Source organism: Paralichthys olivaceus, chromosome 17, assembly GCF_024713975.1.
Source record: "Paralichthys olivaceus isolate ysfri-2021 chromosome 17, ASM2471397v2, whole genome shotgun sequence".
NCBI classification, from domain to species: Eukaryota; Metazoa; Chordata; class Actinopteri; order Pleuronectiformes; family Paralichthyidae; genus Paralichthys; species Paralichthys olivaceus.
This window is the reverse complement of record NC_091109.1, coordinates 4,965,511-4,985,986: the sequence shown is the minus strand read 5'-3', so window position 1 is coordinate 4,985,986 and position 20,476 is coordinate 4,965,511. Positions and strand designations below refer to the sequence as shown.

Below are 20,476 nucleotides of genomic sequence, written 5' to 3'. Positions count from 1 at the left end.
CTTCCAAACATGAAGGCGAACCTTAAGCAGCCTTCAGTCGTCATAAAAACTCAAAAGTGTTTAGTTTGTCCAGTTTGGAAGACTGTAAAAACATGGCTGCCTCCATAGAGAGGACGAGCTCCTGATGTAAATATAAAGGGTCCATTCTCGGGTAAAGAAAAATACAATTTGTACAATTTAGTTGAAACACACTGGTGAACACATCACTAGGATTAATTATATTCAATTTCTGCCAATAGATCCCTTTCACCTAAATCTTACACACTGGACCTTTAAGATTAGCTGCTAGAGTCAGCCAGAAATCTAGTGGCTCACACATCTCAAGACCTGTTCATCTTCTCTGCTTCACACTCGGCATGTGTATAGTCAGAACCCAAGGAAGGGAAGTGTCGGATTTGTTACAATATGGAAGTGCGATAAATTCAATATTGATAAACTTTGAATAAACAGTTCGACCAGCACTCTGCAGCAATGGCGACTGGGACTCATCAATGTAAGTGATGTTGTTGATCAGGACAATGTTGTGACAGTCAAGCTTGACCAAACAGGTGAACAGCTTGTGTGTAGCAGTGGTGGCTTGAGGGTTCTGAGGCTTGATTACTACAGGTCACTTTAACAGTGTCATAGAGGGAAAACTGCAACCAGCATCACCACAGGCCAAACAAACAACACTAGCACTGCTTCAGTCTCTCAGTTATTATTGTAAAAGAAGCACAGTTGGATAATTTTGCATCACTTAGTGAACACATGTAGCTGCTTTCCAAATTCTGAGGAAGAGACTCTTCCCCTCTGTCTTTGTCACTCTCAGTCTCTGATATGTCATGTAAAGACATATTGACTCACTTCCTGTGACAGGAAACAGTCAGTCAGCCGCACTGGAACAAAGTCTCTCCCTCATATTCACAGTCCTCAAACATCCCCAAGCCACCACACTGATGGCTTATTCCTCCATATTGCCCTGTTGCATCATGGTAAAAGAGAACATGCAGTGAGCTCTGTCCTCTTTGTTTCTTGTCTCCCTGTGTGCTCTAGGACTCCTGGCCCCTGGTGGTCCACGGCCAGGGATGCAGCAGCAGGAGGGCTGGGTGGGTTCAGCCTCTGCCCCTCCTCTGGGAGCCTCCGGCCCTGGGCAGCAAGGAGCCATGCAGGGCAGGATGGGGCCAAATGGTGCACCCATGAGGCCCAACAGCCAGCCAGGGCCCCGGCAGATGCTCCAGTCCCCGATGATTGCCAACGGTGAGAGGACGGCTTACTTATTAAGTTTTTCTCATTGCAGAAATTAGGTTACACTTTAACAGTTGTCATTAGATTTAAGGGTTAATACAGAAATCATGTGGCAGCACTTATAGTTTGTGTTTTGCCTGTGGTGCAGGGGGACACAGATGAAAAGACCCCAACACTTGCATTCAGATTAACTGCCTATCTGAATTAAAAATGCTGCCACCTTGTGGTTCAACAAAATATTACATGCAATACAATCAAATATCTAACCAAGAACTTGCATCTGTTCTTGGATTTTAGAGATAATGTTTTTATTTCCAGCTTGGCTGTAACTTGTCTACTATTGGATTCGAACTGTCTGATTTTTTTGTTGCCCTGTTCAGCCCAACCTGACATGGACATTGGTATGGTCGGCCACCATTTCACCCAGCAACAAGCTCCACCCAATCAGACCGCCCCATGGCCAGACAGCATGATGCCCATCGACCAGACGGCATTTGTGAACCAGAACAGGTACTTGCTTGCAAATTGATAAATGATTCTGAAAAATCTCTCTATGCTGATCATGTTTACACCGGACAAAAGTGTTTTCATTTATTATGTGAAACTTCTCTGGTTCCTCTCTGGCAGGCCGGTGCACTCTGCGCCCCAGGATGACTTGTTGTGCAGTACGGGGCTCAGCTCTGGTGATGGCAATGCAGTCGACGAGGGGGCCCTGATGTCCCAACTGTACACTGCACTAAAAGATTTTGATGGCTTGGAGGAGCTCGATCGAGCCCTGGGGATCCCTGCTCTGGTAGAACAGGTGAGATCCGTCCTTCAGTCAACATGGTTTCTTTTTGATTGACCCATCACAGCTTTACATTGTTTTTCATCTGTGCCTGTTCCAGAACCAATCCCTGGAGCCGGAGCAGTTCCCCCAGGACTCCTCGATGTTGTTAGACCAGAAGCCCCCCATGTACACTCAGCAATTTGGTCCCCCACCATCCCACATGGCTCAAAGGGGCTACCCTGGTGCTCCCTTGCAAGAGCCAGGCTTCCACCCCATGCCTGGTCAGATGGGTCCACGGCCGGGTTATCCCATGATGAGGATGCAGGCTCGCCCAGGACTAAGGCCCACCGGGGTCCCCAGCCAACCCAACACATTACGGCTGCAGCTTCAGCACCGGCTACAGTCACAGCAGGTACGATTGTATCTAAACCAGTGTTTAGCCAAAACAACTTGCTCCAACAACTCCTCTTTCAGTATTGCTGTGCACAGCTTGTAAAGACAGTAATTCATCCCTTGTATCATGAGATTTGTATTAATTCATTATCTCACGGGCCACATCAAAGTGTCTTGCAAGCCATTTTAATCATGTATTTGATGTTTCTGATGGTGGTTTATTTTAACCTCTTGTTTTGTCTCCCTGTAGAACCGACAGCCCATAATGACTCAGATGAGTGGTGTGTCCAATGTGAACTTACCTCTCAGAGTGAGCGCTCCAAACCAGGTATGTCACCACTGCACGGACATGTTGCTGTGACTGTATGTAGTTGATTGTTGACTTGCAGTAAATTTAAGGCTTAAATTTCATTGGTTTTTTTAATGATGTGGACACAGATTTACGATCAAATAGTTTTTCTATATATCTTTCTTATAATTCCACTCTCACTTTTAGGGGACCATCAATGCTCAGATGCTGGCGCAGCGTCAGCGGGAGTTGCTGAGTAATCACCTGCGACAGAGGCAGCAGCAGCAGCAGGTCCAACAGGCCCAGCAGGTCCAGCAGCAAAGGAGCATGGCCATGAGGGGCCCAGGCCTCAACTTGCCTCCCAACATGGCTGCCGGAGGAATGAGTAATCCCCGGATTCCCCAGGCCAACCCCCAGCAGTTCCCCTACCCGCCCAGCTACGGTACCAGTACAGGCCTGGCCTCGCCACCTCCTTCTACCAGCCCCTTTTCCTCCCCTCTCTCTCCCAGCCTGCCCTCTCTCCCCCCCAACCCCCAGCTCCACATGCATGGCACCTCCTCCTCTTCCTCCACTTCCTCCTCCTCACAGATGATGATGGGAAACACAAGCATGATGGGCGGACAGTACGGGGCCGTACTCAGCCCCCAAATGCAGCACAGTGCCTTTCAGTTTCCCAACTCAGGTACTGCCTCCACACCCCAGCCTACCACACACTTTACCTGACAAGCTCTGTGTGTGTGTTTGTGTGTGTGTGCGTACCATTGTGCCTGTGTGATTATGTGACGCACAGCATCACATGCTTTTTAAATGGGGTAATCATCTGATTTGTAATGTTACGCACTGAAAACTGCATTAATTAGCTGTTAATGATCCAAATCCAAAATCCAAATCAAACTGTATATTTTACTCTCTCTAGCTAATAAGTAGTTATGAGTAAGTACTTTCTTTCAATCTCATTATCTCATCGTTCTGTGCACTGTCCAAAATGGTGTCCTGCCTACACACAATCTCTCCACCAGAGGGCACCAAGACACAGTAATCAAAGCACTGACACCTGACTCAGGCAGAACAATAACCTGGCCTGTGTCGGTCTCATCTCGGAATCAGATTTGTGTAATGACATGTTTGATCTATCCTCCACTCTATAATCTGATTCTGGCCCCGAGGTTTGTACAGAGGGATAACCTCAGCTCAACGTTACTTCTCTCTTTCCCCTTCTCTCCTTATCCTCCTTGATCCCTTTTTTCCTAGTTGCTTGTCCGTTCACTCCCTCCGTACATGCATGTAGAAAGTATTAACTGCCTGTCAATCCTAAATGCACACTTCATGCCTACATCCCACTTGCTTGTTTTCAGCTGTTGTCTGTGAATTACGACTACGACGACGCGATCTACTCTCAGTACGTTCATTTGTAGTTGAGTCTCTGCAGGTCCAGTGTGGTTGACCTCTTTTGATGCACCACAGGTATGAGCCAACAAGCAGACGGAGGCTTCGGAGGTCCCGGCACGCCACAGAGCCCGCTGCTTTCTCCTCGCATGGCCCACACACAGTCCCCAATGATGCAGCAGGGACAAGGAAATGCTGCTTTCCAGGGGTCTCCTGACATGAACGGCTGGCCACAGGGTAACATGGGAGGCAACAGGTAAATGTGGCTGGAGATTCCCTTGCTCTTTTTGCACTTTTCTGAAAGGTTTGAGCTCAACCTTATACAACTGTTTTCCTTTTCCCTTCTCTCCAGTATGTTCTCGCAGCAGCAGGCATCACCACAGTTCACCCAGCAGAGTAACAGCAACATGTACAACGGCAACGGTATGAACCTCAACAACGTCTCCATGGCCAACAACATGGCACCGAGCAGCATGGGCCAGATGGCCGGACAGATGAGCGTCACGTCCCTGGCCTCAGGGCCCTCACCCAGTTTGCCCTCCATGGGGCAAGAACAGGTAAATACTGCTGGGCCAGTCCAGAGACATAAATATCATAAAAGCTTTAAATCTTTGAAAACTGGAAGAAAAATGTGTTAACCAAACAAAAGAAAATTGTTTTTCAGCCATGCATCATTACAAAAAATGGCGAGACCAATTAGAGGTTTTTACACAGCATGGTAATATCCTCAGGATATCCCTTTACTCCTCAGAGTTTTACACAGTAATCAGGGGACCAAGAAAAAGTAAAAGCTCCATCTTTCTGTCTGCCCACTCCCGGGTGCTTACGTATGTGATTGTCTTATCGTAAGACCCTAAGTGTTTGGGTACACTTATTGAACAACTGTGCTGGTGAATAATTTACTCTGTAGTTTACGTAACTCTTCCAGCCAGAGTTCTGGTGCTTGACTTGAACTTAGAGGACAATGATGTAATTAGCAACGGGCACTTTAGGGCCAGACCATTTAGCCGATGTAGACGTTACCATGCGATGTTCAAAGTCTGGACTGTGGACTCATCAGCTGGTTCGCTTCACATGGAAAACTTGTACTCCGACTTGACTCTGGTGGAATCTGTGCTCTTTTCTCTCTCTTTCACACACACACACACTCACACACCCGCTGGCCGAGCAGTAGTTGATTTAGCAAGATGATGCACACTGAGAACTTTTAAACATATAATATTTTCTAATTTGTCTGCATTGATATTCTGGTGATTATCACTCATTCAATGTGAACTGTCCTCCTTTGTCTCCGTGGTGTTGGAAGCTCAGTATGTGGAATGCACTGCTGTTCTCCATGATGCTTTTAAGCCCAATAAAGAGCTATGAATATTTAACCAAGTGCTGCTGTTTGATTGCTCGCACTTCAGACAGTTCTAACATACCAGTATATCTGTCACTTGATTTATCCTCCTTCCAGGATTATAGAAAATATATCGGCACTTAGATTATTTCAATTATTTACTATTCAGCCATTAGTGCAGGCTTTTGTGATTTACTGACTTGTTTAAGACTAGATGTTCTCAAGATGGTTTCTCATTGTTTATATTCTTGTGCACAAGTGGCTAATTTGCAAGTTTAAGTTAAACAATCACATGTGCTGTTGAATTGGGACTTAATGATAACAACAATAATAAAAACAATATAATTATCAAGAACTTTCAACACAAAATACAAAGTGCTGCACAACATGAAAACAAACAGTTTAAAATACAGAAAATGTCAAATAATAATGGTTCTAATAATAATAATAATAATAGAGGCACATGAACAATAATAACCTGGCATCCCAGGAATATGCCTCCCGAAATAAATATGTTTTTAGCTGAGACTAAAATCAGACATCGTCTCAGACACTGTTATTTCCTCAGGCAATTTATTCCACAGCCTCGGGCCCTCGTGGCTCACATGTTTAGCCTAGAAGTGACAGCAGAACCTTGCTTAAAGATCTCCAGCTGCACAGAGGTAAATAGGGAAAAAAAAGATCAGAGCTATAACCTGGGGCCAGGCCATGAAGAGCCTTAAAAAAAATCAGACAGAGATCCAATATAAAAAGATAAAACGGGTGTGATCATATCTTCTTGTTCTTGCCGCATGAGTTTTGTACAGACAGTATAAAAATGTAATCATGTGTCCTCTCTCTGCAGAAGTACTGTTGACCCTCATGGAGTTCTTAACCTGGACCTCAGTGATCAGCTGGTGCAAGGAGAGCGTCGGCCCTCTGAAAAATTGTACAAACATATAAAACCAACCGACGACCCCTTGAACCAGCCAGGCCGTGCCCCAACCCCGTCTCCCCCAGCCAAAATTTTTGCTGTGTGTCCCAGCTGGGCCTCCTCAGCAGCCCCACAGAGGAGCCCGGCCCCCGAACTGACACAAGAGCGCAGAGAGCTTGGGGAGGGGGGGGGGGGATCGTGGATCTCTGTCCCAACACGCCTCACCCTCCTGGAGGAGCGCCTCACGATGAGCCAGTCTGTCTGCCTGTCCGGCTGCATTCACCGTAGTGTGACTTACTGTAGGCCTCCTGGTGGGGGACACTGACTTAAGGGGGCAGCAGTGGGTGAGATCCCTCGTTCTGATGAATGTATTCCTCTCAGTGGACAGCGGCCATTTACAATCTCATCTCAAAAATGACATACACTGATTTCTTTTTTTTCTTTTTCTTCTCTCACACATTGACAGTGACATTTCCACATAGTTCCAAAATGGCAGCAAAGACTCCAAGTTATTTTCAGAATTATGGATGGAGCTCGAACACTTAGCCGGTTTTGCCTTTTTGCTGTTCTTTATTTTATTATTATAATTTTAGTTGTTTTATTTTTCTGTGAGAAATAAGATGTAGATTGAAGATATGGTTGAAAAACTGATCTTGAAAAACACTGCAGAATAATGGTTTGAGTGGAATTGTGATTTGTATGATTAGACTAATTTAGTCAAGAGGTTTCTATAGTGTATTAAATTAAGTTTTATTTTTCTGTATAGATTCATTTTAATTATTGTAGATGATTCTTTATCCTAGTAGCAATGAGAAAAGATATTTCTAAAAGTGTGAACAAGGCACTTTTTTATATAATTTTAACAGTAATGGTTGTATTCTTTCTGAGCAGATTCTTCTATTAACCTGAGTAATGGATTAAGCTTTGGTCCTGTAGTTTCAGAAGAAGATGTCAAAGTCGAATATGGTTTAAAAATGAATTACAGAGATTGTACATACCAATAAGTAAGACATTTTCTTTCCTATTTATTTTATTGTGCAAGTGGATTTTTGTTCCTCCTGTCTGGTCAAAACTGCCTCTTGAAGCAGAGCATTTTTTTCTTTTATTTTTTTATTTCAGATTTTTTTTTTTCCTCTGTTTTGTTTTGGGGAAGTGGAGCCTTCACGTTCTGAAGTGCTGGTACGATGCAGACAGGGGTGAGGGTGGGAAGGAGGGACGGGTTGTACGGGGGTGTGCTGTGTATACAGTGTACAGATTATCGCTTGCTTCTCTGCCTTTAGCATAGAACACAAAAAGGAAAAAAACAACAGGACAAATTCAACACAGCCATACAATAATTAAAAAAAAAAAATAACAGAAGTGTGCTTTCTATGTTGTCTGGAGTGAAACTGCTTCATACAAGCTGCTAGGTGCAAACTGTTCTGGTGTGATGTAAACAAGCAATAACGATTACTTGAGAATCTCTTGGGGTTTTTTTGTGTTTTTGTTTTTGTAATTTTTGTACAGTTTCCTGAAGAAGAAGAAAAAACGGACACACTTTTGCTCCATGTTTGGATGCAGTATTAAACAAAGTTTTTTTATTGCAGTTTGTACCAAGAAAGTCTACATCCACACACAGCGTTCCTATTAAATTATGCAGCACTGGCTCAGAGGCCCGGAGAGAGAGAGGCATGTTCGTGATCCACCGCCCCCATGATGACACATGCTCTCTGCCTCCAGCCATTCGTCTATAGCAGAGGTCGGAGTTAAGACTGCATGGTTCACGAGACCTGCTCTGACAGACACTTAGCCATATTTTATGACCTCAGGCAGTTAGATTAACTGTAAAGTGTTCAGTAATGACATGCTATTTTTGTGCCCCCAGTAGGGGTTTGGTTTGACCTTCACTAGATCTGAAGCAAGTCATCTTCTCTAACCTCAAAACTTACATTTTCCTCAAAGAGACAAACCTTTTTATATCGACTATATTAACCCAGGACAGACATGGAGCAAAGCCAAATAATCCTCACCCACCTCTCAATTGGATTTTCAGAATTCTACCAGCTTTTATTTCCATAGCGAGAGACAACCTGTTGGTTAGCGCTCTTACAGAGGCCCAAACAAGAAATACACAATGATGTCACTTAACAGGGTCTAATGTAGATGTTGCAGCATAAAACACGACGAAGAATCATTCTGAATGTATTGTCATTAACGGCCTATGGATGTGACTGACGGTGTTTGTTGTCAACATGTTGACAACACAGGTGTTGAACAGTCGCACCATGAATTTCTCAGCATTTACACAGGAAGTTGCCCATTGTTGCTTTTTCCTTTTAATAGCGTTCTTTATGAAATTTGAAGCTGTAGCAAGTCAACTTTGGGACGGAGGACGTCTGCTTTCGTGTCTTGTTTGTCATCGCTGCCGATGTCACGCAGGTGTTTTCGCCGTAGGCCCACAGGAGATCAGGCTTCTTTGACAAAAGCTGTTTTTATTGTAAAATACAGTCGTGCAGAACAAGCCTTTTTGAGCCATTTTAAAGAATGATTCAGAGCCCTTTGCAAATTTCCAAAGATTGTCAAGATTTTGAAACTTAAAGCCATGTGGTAGCAATGCATTTTTTAGCATTTATAATGAGGACAGGTGCAAAGACATGATTTTTTGCCCCTTTACAAATATCCAGGCTTTGGACCCACTAAACGAAATATTTTTTTTCTCTCTTTTAACTTATGGTTTTGAAGAACTTTAAATGCCCTTTTGTATTGTCTGCAAATTTCTTAGAGCTAAGATGCAACCTTGAAATGCTAAGAACCCTAGCATAATGCCTTAGACTTCGTCCGTTTTTGTTCTTGTACATTACACCGCTGTCTGTATAAATTTGTATAATGACTTGTGTACAATATTGAATGGGTGCATCATTCTCTAGGTTGAAATATCCCTCATCATCGCTCTCTGTTCGGCTTAAGGTGAAGACTTTGTTGATTTCATTTCCGCACCCTCCTTCCTCGCTCCTTCCCTCCCTCCGCACTGTTTGTATGGAGAATATAATACATAGGGATATTGAAGCAATATGTAATATACTATATGAACTTTACTGAAGAAAGCTTACTGTTGTGTTTCCCCCGGGATATTTTTCTTTTTCTGCATCGTTCACAGGAATCACACTGTACACCCGCATCCACCTTCGTACCCCTAGTGTGTGAGCGTTTTATGCAAAATTAGATATACAAGAGAAGTTAAAACCACAGTTATGCAAGTTGTGAACTAATATGGCTTCGCTGATGCTATTTGCCTTGTAAATAAAGAATTCTGTTATTGCAATATTTAATCAAGTGACTCTTATTTCACAGAGATGAAGGTGAAGAGAAGGAAAACACCATTGAAGGCCTCCATCCTTCCGCCTTCATTGTGTTTTCAAACATATAAAAATATAAATAGCCATATTTTTTACTTGACTTTATTTTGACTAAAATGGTTAGAAACTCAGCTTTTTAATATGTTTTCAAATTAAGCTGCGAATTCAAGAAAGAAGCTCTATTAAATTACTAAATATGAAAGTGAAATGTTTTACTTTACAAATAATTAAAATGACTATTTCAGTAGAAAATCACAAAATAACTGCAACAAATGTCTTCAGGTATAGTTCTCATCAAGCTTTAGTTTTGGGTGCATTCTAGAATGCATAATGAATTCATTGAAATACCAAATACAAGAAATAAATAGCTGTGAAGGCCTAAAGCTTATTTTTCAATGTTGAGCAGCATTTAGTTTTAAGTTTTATATCTTGGCTTATGCAGGAGCCATTAAATAAATATGCATTCAAACTACAGCCATTAACTAAAAAATTATTCATGCAAATAAGTGCCAAACAGCTATTAATGTAATGTGAAGTTAGAAAGCACCTATAATGTGTTTTTTGTCTAATATCTGTTTTGCACTGGGAGGGGAGGGGGGGCGGGGGTCCTATAAAGATAAAATCTTATCAAGTGGTTTAAATGGGGGTGGGGAGGGTCTTCATATGGAAATGCAGGGAAAACGCACGGTGTGGAGAAGGTTGCAGCAGGGGTGGGTTGTCCCTGAGAAGATGTGGGCTTATCCCTGTGGTGGATGGGGGGGGGTCATTGAGATGCATGAAGTCGGGCTGACCAATGGGAAGGAGGAGGTGCCTCTCTTGCAGGACCTGACTGTATACAGTACAGATGCCCTCAGATGACCACAGACACACAGAGAGAGAGAAAGAGAGAGAGAGGGGGGTTCCTCTAGCAGCTCATACACTCTCTGAAGTTTGCAGAAGTGGAAGATCTGTTTATCTGGAGTGTTTCTGGAAAGTGAAGCCTGAGGACATGACAGAGAGGACTTCACTGTGAGCTGATTTATTCATTTTAAAAAGGTAAGAAGATTTTCCTATTTAAAAATCCCTTTACACCCATCTGTTGTATATTTACACTGGAAATGAGAATGTGTGTTGCTGGGGCTCATTCTTCGGAGTATAGGCCTAGTTATATATAAAGTATTTGTACATTTCTAAGTTTATTTTTATTTATTTTATTGTTGTAATAACCCTTTAATTCTCTGCCCTGCTGGTGTAATGACTAGTGTAATTGTAAGGTCCATTAACAGCTTCATTAATGTTGACCTCTGCTCAGCTGGCTGCTCATGTAATTGGTGTCATGACCCTGGTTAGTTCCTCTATTTACTGGCTGATTGGTAAACGTTTCCTTAAAAAAACACAAACACACACACACACTCCATGTTCATTTGGTGTGTGTGTGTGTGTGTGTGTGTGTGTCTGTTGTGGGTCCTCTCAGCTGGAAATATTGCAAACTCGGCTGTTCAATTTCACTGCAGGCTGCTTTTCCTTATCAGGCAATCTATGTGTGTTGTTTAGTGTCCTCGTGTTAAACTGTGCTTTTATTTTGAAGGGTTGGTTATTCCCAATTATTCTGGATTAATTGTAGATTTATTTCTTATTTCTGTTTATTAGAGAGGTGGGTTTGTTGAAGTGATGAAATAGGAGCTCACTGGAATTAAAAGAATCAATCCAGGTGTGGTCGACCTCTTACGGTGATGTCAAGTTTCCTTTTTTAGTTTTCTTACATTAAACATTTATAACTCTCCCTCTCTCCCTTCCCTCCCCCTGTGCTCCCCTCTTTCTCTCCCCTCATCCACTGATGGACCAGCCGCCCTCTCCCCTGCACCTCCGCCCCACCTCGGTGCTCCCATGTCGGTGTCCCTGTCCGCCATCCCCGTCGTGCTGAAGGAGAAGCGCTTCCAGGCCGGCATGCTGAAGGGCACCCCGGCTCGGGGCTTCTACCACGCTCCACTCCCCGGCCACCCGCCTCACTTCATGGACTTCTTCCCGCACCCGACGCACGGCCTCCTGCATCACCCGCTCAAATCGCTCGGCCGCCTGGTGTCTGACGCCCAGGCGTCCCTGCCGCTCGGCCTGCAAGCCGGGGTGCCGCAGTTCATGGGCGGCCAGGGCAGCCACCACGCCTCGCTGCTGCACGAACACATGCTGAGCGCCTCCGGGATCCCCTACCTGAGCCAGGTGCTGCCCGCCGGACACCCTCTGTGCGCCAAGCCGGAGGAGCTGGCAGCGGTGGTGACGGAGCACGCCGCCGGGCCGCTGTCCTCGGACTTCAGCAGCCCGTCCAGTGACAGGTCTTTCTCGGCCCCTTCCTCCTCCATGACCACCTCAACGCCCAAGGAGGCTTTGCTCCGATTCCGTGGCGCGGACTTGACGCCTCCAAAGACGCGCACATCTTATAATTTCAGCGAGGATGACCTGTTCATGGTGCTTTATGGTTATTCTGGCAGCCAGGAGCGCATGGGTCACGCTCTATCTGGAGTGGCCCTGCCGGAAAACTCAGGTGAGACTAATGCTTATATAGAAATAACATTACTGGAGGTTAATTTAGTTTATAATACAAATATATAGAAGTGCACAGTGTGGCCTGTTTGAGGTAGAAGTAAGTAGAAGTAGTAGAAAGTTTCATTTGTTGTAAGAGAACTGTCCAAAAAGATATGAACATCTTTTGGAGACAAATTTGTTCAGTTCATCATCATCATCTTTTTAATTTGCATAATAATCTAATTCCCTATTTTCTCCATATTTAGTTTCTGAGTCTCACATCCTTCCACTGGACAAAGAGACACTTGAACTTCCAGAAGGTACAAGCCCGCATCTCATTTCACTCTTGGTTGCATGTCCTCCTGTTGAAGATGTCTGTCTCACACTGTCCTGTCTCATTTCCTGCAGGGTTAACCGTCCTTCAGGCTGCGTGGGGAAACGTGTCCCACTGTGGGGTTTTCACGGACAAGAGCAGCATCTCCAAGGGGACCCGCTTCGGCCCTTTCCAGGGAAAACTCGTCAACACCAGCGAGATCAAGACGTACGACGACAACACCCTGATGTGGGAGGTGTGTGTTGAATTCATCCTCCACAGAGAACCTGCTTCTGCAAGTTTTATTCTCGTTTCCAGTCTGATGTCATGGTTTGACTGTGTCCAGGTGTTTGAGAACGGCAGGTTGAGTCATTTCGTGGACGGCAGAGGAGGCTCCGGGAACTGGATGTCCCTGGTGAAGTGCGCTCGGTTCCCGGAGGAGCAGAACTTGATCGCGGTGCAGGTGCAGGGTCAGATCTTCTACGAGGCCTGTAAGGAGGTGAGGCCGGGCCAGGAGCTGCTGGTGTGGTATGGAGACTGCTACATGCAGTTCCTGGGCATCCCTCTCACCCTGAAGGACCCCAGGGAGGGCAACACCGCGAGTCCCCCCGCTGAAGGTCAGACCTGAACCCTGGCATGTGCTGCTTGTTAACCCCTCTTATAACGTGGTGGATGTTAAGCATGCTGTGTGTCCTCTTCTCCAGATAACGGAGAGGGCTTCAAGTGCGACAGGTGCGGGAAGGTGTTCGCCTACAAGTACTACAGAGACAAACACCTCAAGTACACACGCTGCGTGGACCAGGGGGACCGGAAGTTCCCCTGTCACCTGTGCAACAGATCCTTCGAGAAGAGGGACCGACTGAGGATCCACATCTTACACGTGCACGAGAAACACAGGCCTCACAAGGTACGAGGTCAAACACGCAGGTCTTATGCGCGTGGATAAGGTGTGCTTGGTGCTGAAGGGACAGCTCCCCGTAGGTTTTTATTATAGGTCTTATTTTGAAGGGGAAATACTGAGTCCTGGTTTTAAACATGCAGCCTGAAGAACCACAAAGAAACAACGTGGACAAAATATTTATTTAGAAAAACACCAACATAAACGAGCCAATGGTTTCTCCCTTCGAAACCAATCATGTTTATCTTTCCAAAGAAAATCCAACATGGACTGAGACGTTTGTACTTTTTCAATATCTATACAGCCCTGTAATATTCGATATTGGAAATCTAGAATCTTTTTTGTTCTCTATTTTTCTGAGTCTTCCAATTCTTCCAAAGAACAAGTTTAACCTGGTTTTGAATGAATATGAAGTCCTGCACTAAAATGTGAATGAGTTTAGGTTCGTCTCTCTACCAGAACCTGAGCTGATGGGAATATATTGATAACAAATATAATGATTTTCTATGAATAAATAACATTTACTCTTCTGATCCACAGTGTTCAGTGTGTGGAAAGAGTTTCTCCCAGTCGTCCAGTCTCAACAAACACATGCGTGTGCACTCTGGAGAAAGGCCATACAAGTGTGTCTATTGTAATAAGGTAAGAAGCCTGTATATTTCCTTTTTTTAATTTAATCTATTAAAAGCATTTGTATTTTTATTTAAGTTTATATTATATAGGTACAATTATCAGAAACTGGTGACTAAGTTTAAAACACTTTTAATCATATATTAGGACTAAAATGTGAATTTGAGATTGTTATATTGTTTTAATCATCATATTTTAATAAACCTAATTAATAATAAATATAAATAACCTTTTCATTTATATATTAACCTCAGAAATGAATAAAAATACATTAAATTAAGAGAAACCTTCAGCATCATTCGCCTTGACTTTCTAATAATAATAATGTTAAAGCATTAGTTTTATTTCAGTTTCTGTTAATGTCTGAAGTCACTTCCCCTGCTCCTCCTCACGTCTCCTCCTCATGTCTCCTCCTCACGTCTCCTCCTCACGTCTCCTCCTCCACGCACCTTTTTCCTTTTTTAAAAAGCCGCAGTGTTGCGCATCCATTTAGCGCTGCACCTCGTTTCATGGCGCATTTGACTCGCGCCCCTCGCCATTGTTGTCTCTCCACGGGCACGCTCCGCGGACACACTTACATGCTAATTATGACCAGATGTACACCCACGCTTTTGTCTGCGCACATTACACTTTTTATTTACGGCCCCTGCGATGAGCACCGAGTTTTCTAGTTCTTTGTTCTGGATATCCTGCCTCTGTTTTACGCACAGGAGAAGTCTTTTGTTTCACTTAATCCTCTTTCTCCTTTACGCACTGCGCCACGAGACCAGAGGCTGCACGAGGCCTGACCAGGAGGATTAAAAAACAATAATAATATAATGTTTTAACAAAAACAAAAAATCTTAACATGATGCCGCTGATAAAGTGAATTTTGTTGTAAAGATATTTTAATAGGAGAAAATAAACAGATAGAAATACAGCTTTGGAATAACCTCAGAATCAAATGATGTCCTGTGTCCTGAAGTAATTATCCAAACTAAATTTGTAAATGGAAAAAACTAACATGCTTTATTTTCCTTCCCTGTGTTCCAGGCCTTCACTGCCTCCAGTATTCTGCGCACACACATCCGCCAGCATTCCGGAGAGCGGCCCTTCAAGTGCAAGCACTGCGGGAAGGCCTTCGCCTCACACGCCGCCCACGACAGCCACGTCCGGCGGACCCACGCCAGGGACAAGCCGTTCCCCTGCGACCTGTGTGGGGCCTCGTTCCAGGAGGACCAGGAGCTCAAAAACCACATCAAGACTCACAAGAGTAAGACATTAGTTCTTATTGTTATAAAATCTAAAGCTGACTTACCTCAAGTTTTTTATTTTACATTTTTTGTTTATTGAAATCGAAATTATTTATTTTAAGCTTTAAAAATATAATATATAGTCAAAATAAAATTATCCTTATATTATCCGGTCATAAGATAATGAATGTTATACCCGACAGGGTGGGAATTCAATTATTTTAATTGTAATAGCTCAAACAAATGTTTTGTAAAAAGCAGCTGATTCTAGGATCATGCGTTGATTTATTTTGTATGCAAACTATTTAAAAAGCATTTTTTCTATATGAATTCGATTTGAAAAATATCAAGTTTGATAGTTTTTTTTATATTATTTATTGATGTCGTTCTTTCTCTGCAGACAGACAGATTTTGGACAGCACAGTCCTTCCGTCCTCTCTGGGCAGTGGACTCCAGGAGGACACCGTCATCCCGGTGAAGGACACCCCAGCAGCTCACACCAAAGCCGGACAAAACTTCCCTTACACCGGCTTAACCGTTTTAAATCAGGAATACCGGCCCTGGAACTAGTCTGTTTTCATTTTAACTATATACTCACAACGACCTCCGCTCTAATCCAGTGTGATATATGATTATTACAACATCTATACAGGAGCATTGTTGTGAAATAATTACATAACACCTACAATAAGGTAGGAGCTCATAGCTTTTTCGTTAAATGCTGCTGAAGACAAATAAAATGTTGTTCTATTTAAATAGATCCTAATTTAAAATCTATTTATATGTTAAAAAATGTTGTGTGTTGTTTTCTGGCTTAAAGCTTTCACTCTGCGATGCTTTTGTGAACGTTAATTATTATTGTCATCATTTTTATTATTATTAATATTATTATTAGTGTTTGCTAGCCTTGTGTTATGTTGCATCAATTAACGCTTGAAAAGCAAAGCTATTTTGTATGACTGTAGATTTAAGCCCATTTGTGTATAGAAATAAATGTTATATCCTGTCTTAATTTATAAAAAAAACATATTTTTTACTGTAATGAAAGGCTGCAAAAAGCAAAATGTATTTGTTCTTTTTGAGCGTTCGCTTTTTCATGATTAACAAATAAAAAAATCAGAGCATGGAAATGAGATTGTTGGTTCTGGTTTATTTCTAAATTGCCTTTCAAATCACAGAGAACAGATAAATGGCAAAAAAACCTGAATATTAACAAACAATGATTTTTATTTTAGATGTAACAAGAACATGGATTTTAATTATGCAGACAGTTTAAATAAATCATTTAAATTTCTTTACATCATATACATATTTATTTAGTTGTGTGCACTAGTTGCATTAAAAAAGAGAATATAAAGTTGGTAAATCGTTTAAATCATGCACCATAGATGGTCCCTGTGTGGACGGTGGGAGCAGTTGCATTGTGCATGTTTGTGCGTCTCGTTGTCCACTCATCATTTGTGCACCATATAGTCCCATCAGTGCAGCAGTCCGTCCACATGTCCCCTCTGTGTGTCTGCTGTGTTTTAGCTGTGTGATGGATTACAGGCTGCATGCTCACAGTAAAAAAAAATGAACAAACCCCAGTGGAGCCAATGAATGACAATGGAGTGCAGCAGTGAGGTGGTCTATTGCTCCAGAGACAAAGAAGCTCCCCATGACTGACATCTGCCCTCACACTGTCACCAACTGGACCACATGTTCTTCTCCAGATAGATTCATAGATGGATCAATTGATAGTTAGATTCATAGATAGATAGAAAGACAGACATACAAACAGATAGATATATACTGTAGATGGATGGATAGATAGATAGATAGATAGATAGATAGATAGATAGATAGATAGATAGATAGATAGATAGATAGATTGATTGATTGATAGATGGATAGATGGATGGATAGATAGATAGATCCATAGATCCATAGATGGAAAGATAGATCCATTGATAGATCCATTGATATATGATACACGTATAAACATGAACATTGATGTGTGTGTGTGTGTGTGTGTGTGTGTGTGTGTGTGTGTGTGTGTGTGTGTGTGTGTGTGTGTGTGTGTGTGTGTGTGTGTGTGTGTGTGTGTGTGTGTGTGTGTGTGTGTGTGTCATTCAGTGTTAATTTGAGGAAAGCACCAATTGGCACTGTGGTGGTGGCGGCAGCATGGGGCCTGACAGACAACACAGTGTCCAGTCTTTGTGTTCGATGCTCTGTTATGTCACCTTTAACCTCTGGGTCACCATACGTCACTATGAGGACACGGAGTCACACACTACAACTCAGCCAGCGAGCTGAAGTGCTAAAACACACATTCAAGCAGCGAGAGCAGAGAAATAAATAAAAAATAAAAAAGAGTATTTCATGTAATCCCAATATGGTCTGTTGCTCCTCGCGCCCTAGATATAAAGGCACTGAGAAAGTGGCACGTTTTTTTCCCATAATGCAACAGAGATAAGAGTGTTTTCGACCAGAGTTTGTGCTGTACATCTGCCATCTTGTTTTGCCACTGAAGCTCAGACTTCATGTTTTCTGTCTGCAGGGAGAGGAGCAGTAAAGTCAGCACGCCACCTCTCTTGTTTGTTTTCGATAACGGATGGATGACAGTCTTCGGGGTCAGGGGTCACCTCCTTACTGAATGTTTAACAGCCTCCCTCTCCCCTCAAATAGCCTAAATATGGAGGCTTGAACAAGTGTAGATCAACCTCCATTGGGCCTGCCCCTCCCTCGTAAACAGCCCCTCAGCCTCCATGAGAGGGCCTGCTGTGAATGGTGAGGATACTCCCCTTTGTGCCCCTGCAGGAGCGGAGGGGTGGAGAGGGATGGCACACGGAACAAAGACAAAAAGAGACAGACAGAAGGAAAGAAAGAGGAGAATGAGCTGCCAGTGCTGAAATAGTGAGATTGTTAGCGAGCTGTGCTAAAAGACTGATTTTACTGGCGCCTCTGTGATTGGCTGATTTAAGGCCCCCTCTCTCTCTCTCTCTCTCTCTCCAGCATAGAAGAATTTGTATGTGGGTTGTTTATACAGATTGATTTCACACTTAACCTCCCGCCAAGTTAACAGCGCCTCAGGAGGACGATCCATCAGATGAATCCAGTATTAATGTGATATTAATGATAGGAGCGCTGCAGTTTTATGGCTCGGCTTGGCAGAGGTTAATTCCCTGTGAGGCTGAAGCAGGCGGCCATAACTCAAAACAATGTTTGACCAACATTCCAGCTCATAAACGACCACAACTGAATCCAGTGTCTGATTTATATATAAGGTTTAGTGATATAAAGAGTGTATATATATATAGATATGTATATGTATTTCTTTTGCAGGGACATTTGAAGCCACTGAACCATCTTTATAAAATGGATCTTCTCTCTCTTCCTTTCCTTTCAATTACTTTACTTCCATTAACCTTTCTTTCCTTTCTGTTCCTCTTCTTCCCTTTCATTTCCTTTCCTTTCCTTTCCTTTACATTCATTTTCTTTCTTTTCCTTTCCTCTTCTTTCATTTCTTTTCCTTTCCTTTCCTTTCCCTTGCTTTTCCTTCCTTTCCTTTCCTTTCGGTTTCTTTCATTTTCTTCCCTTTGCTTTCCCTTTTTTCATTTCCTTTCCTTTCCTTTACCATTCTTTACTCTTCTTCCCTTTCCTTTCCTGCCTTTTCCACCCTGTCCTTTTCTCTTCTCTTCTCTTCTCTTCTGAGCTGAGGGGTAAAATGCTCCACTCTTCTATTGATTCCCTAATAGCTGTCAGTGCAGTGTTGCGTCTGTGTGTGTGTGTGTGTGTTGTGTGTGTGTTGTGTGTGTGTGTGGCTGAGTTGCCTCATAAATGATGACCACAGCAGCTCTTTGTAGATCAGAGCCTCCGTCTGCTTTAGACCACATGAAAACTCAATGATGATGAAGATGAAGGAGAATTTTCAAACTTCTCACTTTTTGGTTTTTGTACATAAAGACTCTCTGTCTCCATAATCTCTCTCCATTAGTCTTGATGGCCTCTCCTCTCTCTGTATCTGTGTATACCCTCAAACACATATCTTTTTGTGGCTTTCTAACTCAGTTGACCTGAGTCCAGAGATTGGATCTACGCCCGTTTCCTTTCAATTCAAAGAAGCAACTTTTTATCTCCTCAAGAATTTAGAAAACAGCCAAATATCATGTTTGTTTGTTTGTTAGTTACTTTGTATGTTTGCAAAGCTACTGCAGGAATTAACTCTAAACTAAAGAGATGCATTATTTTACATTGTGGGCGCTTTTCCAATTTTCTTAATTTCTCAGACAATAATTCATGGACCTTGATTAAAAAAATCAGCCGTGCATGAGTCTGAGCATTTTGGTGCAGATTCAAATAAAAATAGATCGTGCGAGGTTTTTTTTACATCTTCACCAGTTTCTCAGAGGATAAATCACAGATCTTATTGAAAAATCCTGGCAAATTTAGAGGACTGAGTGCAGCTGGATTGAATTTAAGGGGACTGTTGGGCCCTGGCAGAATTGTCAGCAAGACTGAGGGCCATTCTAGTTTTCCATGGATTTTGAGGTACATTCTTCTGCTCTCTCTGTTTCTCTCAGTGTCTCTCTAGTTTTTTAATTAGCATCTTTGCATAAGCAGGGAATTATAGCTGACTCCTGGATTTGTCTAGAATCTTATATCCACGTGTATAACTCTGCTCTCCCCTGCTTCTCTACCTTTGACTCATTAGTCAAGTCAAGTACTCAGGCAACTTATTACAACAGTCTAGTCTATTATCTCATCCCTACAGTTAGTCTTCCTGTGTTTCCGTCAGTATATCTATGCGACGTCTGCAGAAACATCTCAGTTAAGTGATTTAGTTTCAGTGGATCCTCTGAACCCGGCCCCCCCCTCCTGTTCGCTCAGTTGAGACATGAGGCGGATCAGCTTATGTGCTGCCATTCATGCATCAGGTTGGAGCTGCTGTTATCGGCCGGTGATTTCCACTGGGACGGTGGACAGTACAGCAGGAGACACACACACACACAGGTCTGCATGCAGCCGGCCGGATGAAAGGCCGTTCAAACACTGTCCGCAAAGCCTCCACATATTGCTGCCCAGTGTGTGTGTGTGTGTGTGTGTGTGTGTGTTCTAGTTGGGATTGATGCTCGAGGAGGGCAGATGGCCTTATCCCTTTCTGTTGGGGGCTGGTGTGAGGTTCCACTGTGGTCCCCAGGGGCAACATACTCTGGCCTCCACTCCCCCCTTCCCCACACACGCACACCTCTGTTTCCCCAATCCCTAAAATAA

General features: G+C 43.1%; 2 protein-coding genes across 8 annotated transcripts in view; both read left to right on the top strand.

The window, feature by feature from the left end:
* Positions 1-9,617, top strand: part of ncoa2 (nuclear receptor coactivator 2) — a 54,937-nt gene extending 45,320 nt beyond the window's left edge. For 6 of the 7 annotated variants that reach the window (XM_020087538.2, XM_020087541.2, XM_020087536.2 and 3 more), the window contains 9 exons: positions 1,033-1,236; positions 1,605-1,734; positions 1,852-2,026; positions 2,112-2,405; positions 2,637-2,714; positions 2,883-3,357; positions 4,140-4,317; positions 4,414-4,618; positions 6,248-9,617. In XM_020087538.2, the coding sequence (XP_019943097.1) occupies positions 1,033-1,236; positions 1,605-1,734; positions 1,852-2,026; positions 2,112-2,405; positions 2,637-2,714; positions 2,883-3,357; positions 4,140-4,317; positions 4,414-4,618; positions 6,248-6,259 (1,751 nt within the window). In that variant the 3' untranslated portion in view covers positions 6,260-9,617. The remainder of the gene's footprint in view (positions 1-1,032; positions 1,237-1,604; positions 1,735-1,851; positions 2,027-2,111; positions 2,406-2,636; positions 2,715-2,882; positions 3,358-4,139; positions 4,318-4,413; positions 4,619-6,247) is intronic. The other variant, XM_020087545.2, reaches the window with a different exon arrangement.
* Positions 9,618-10,421: 804 nt separating this feature from the next.
* On the top strand, positions 10,422-16,347 carry prdm14 (PR domain containing 14). The gene is made up of 9 exons (XM_069512771.1): positions 10,422-10,686; positions 11,477-12,169; positions 12,417-12,470; positions 12,559-12,719; positions 12,810-13,080; positions 13,168-13,370; positions 13,902-14,003; positions 15,024-15,243; positions 15,624-16,347. The coding sequence occupies exons 2-9, from the start codon at positions 11,518-11,520 to the stop codon at positions 15,791-15,793; spliced, it is 1,833 nt and encodes a 610-aa protein (XP_069368872.1). The 5' UTR covers positions 10,422-10,686; positions 11,477-11,517; the 3' UTR covers positions 15,794-16,347.
* The last annotated feature ends 4,129 nt before the right edge of the window (positions 16,348-20,476 follow it).

What these genes read in the sequence shown, in the direction of transcription:
- prdm14 (XM_069512771.1), top strand. Translation starts at nt 11,518, where the DNA reads ATGTCGGTGTCCCTGTCCGCCATCCCCGTCGTGCTGAAGGAGAAGCGC. An exon ending in AGAAACACAGGCCTCACAAG is followed by an intron (nt 13,371 to 13,901) that starts GTACGAGGTCAA and finishes TCTGATCCACAG; the next exon opens with TGTTCAGTGTGTGGAAAGAG. An exon ending in AGTGTGTCTATTGTAATAAG is followed by an intron (nt 14,004 to 15,023) that starts GTAAGAAGCCTG and finishes CCTGTGTTCCAG; the next exon opens with GCCTTCACTGCCTCCAGTAT.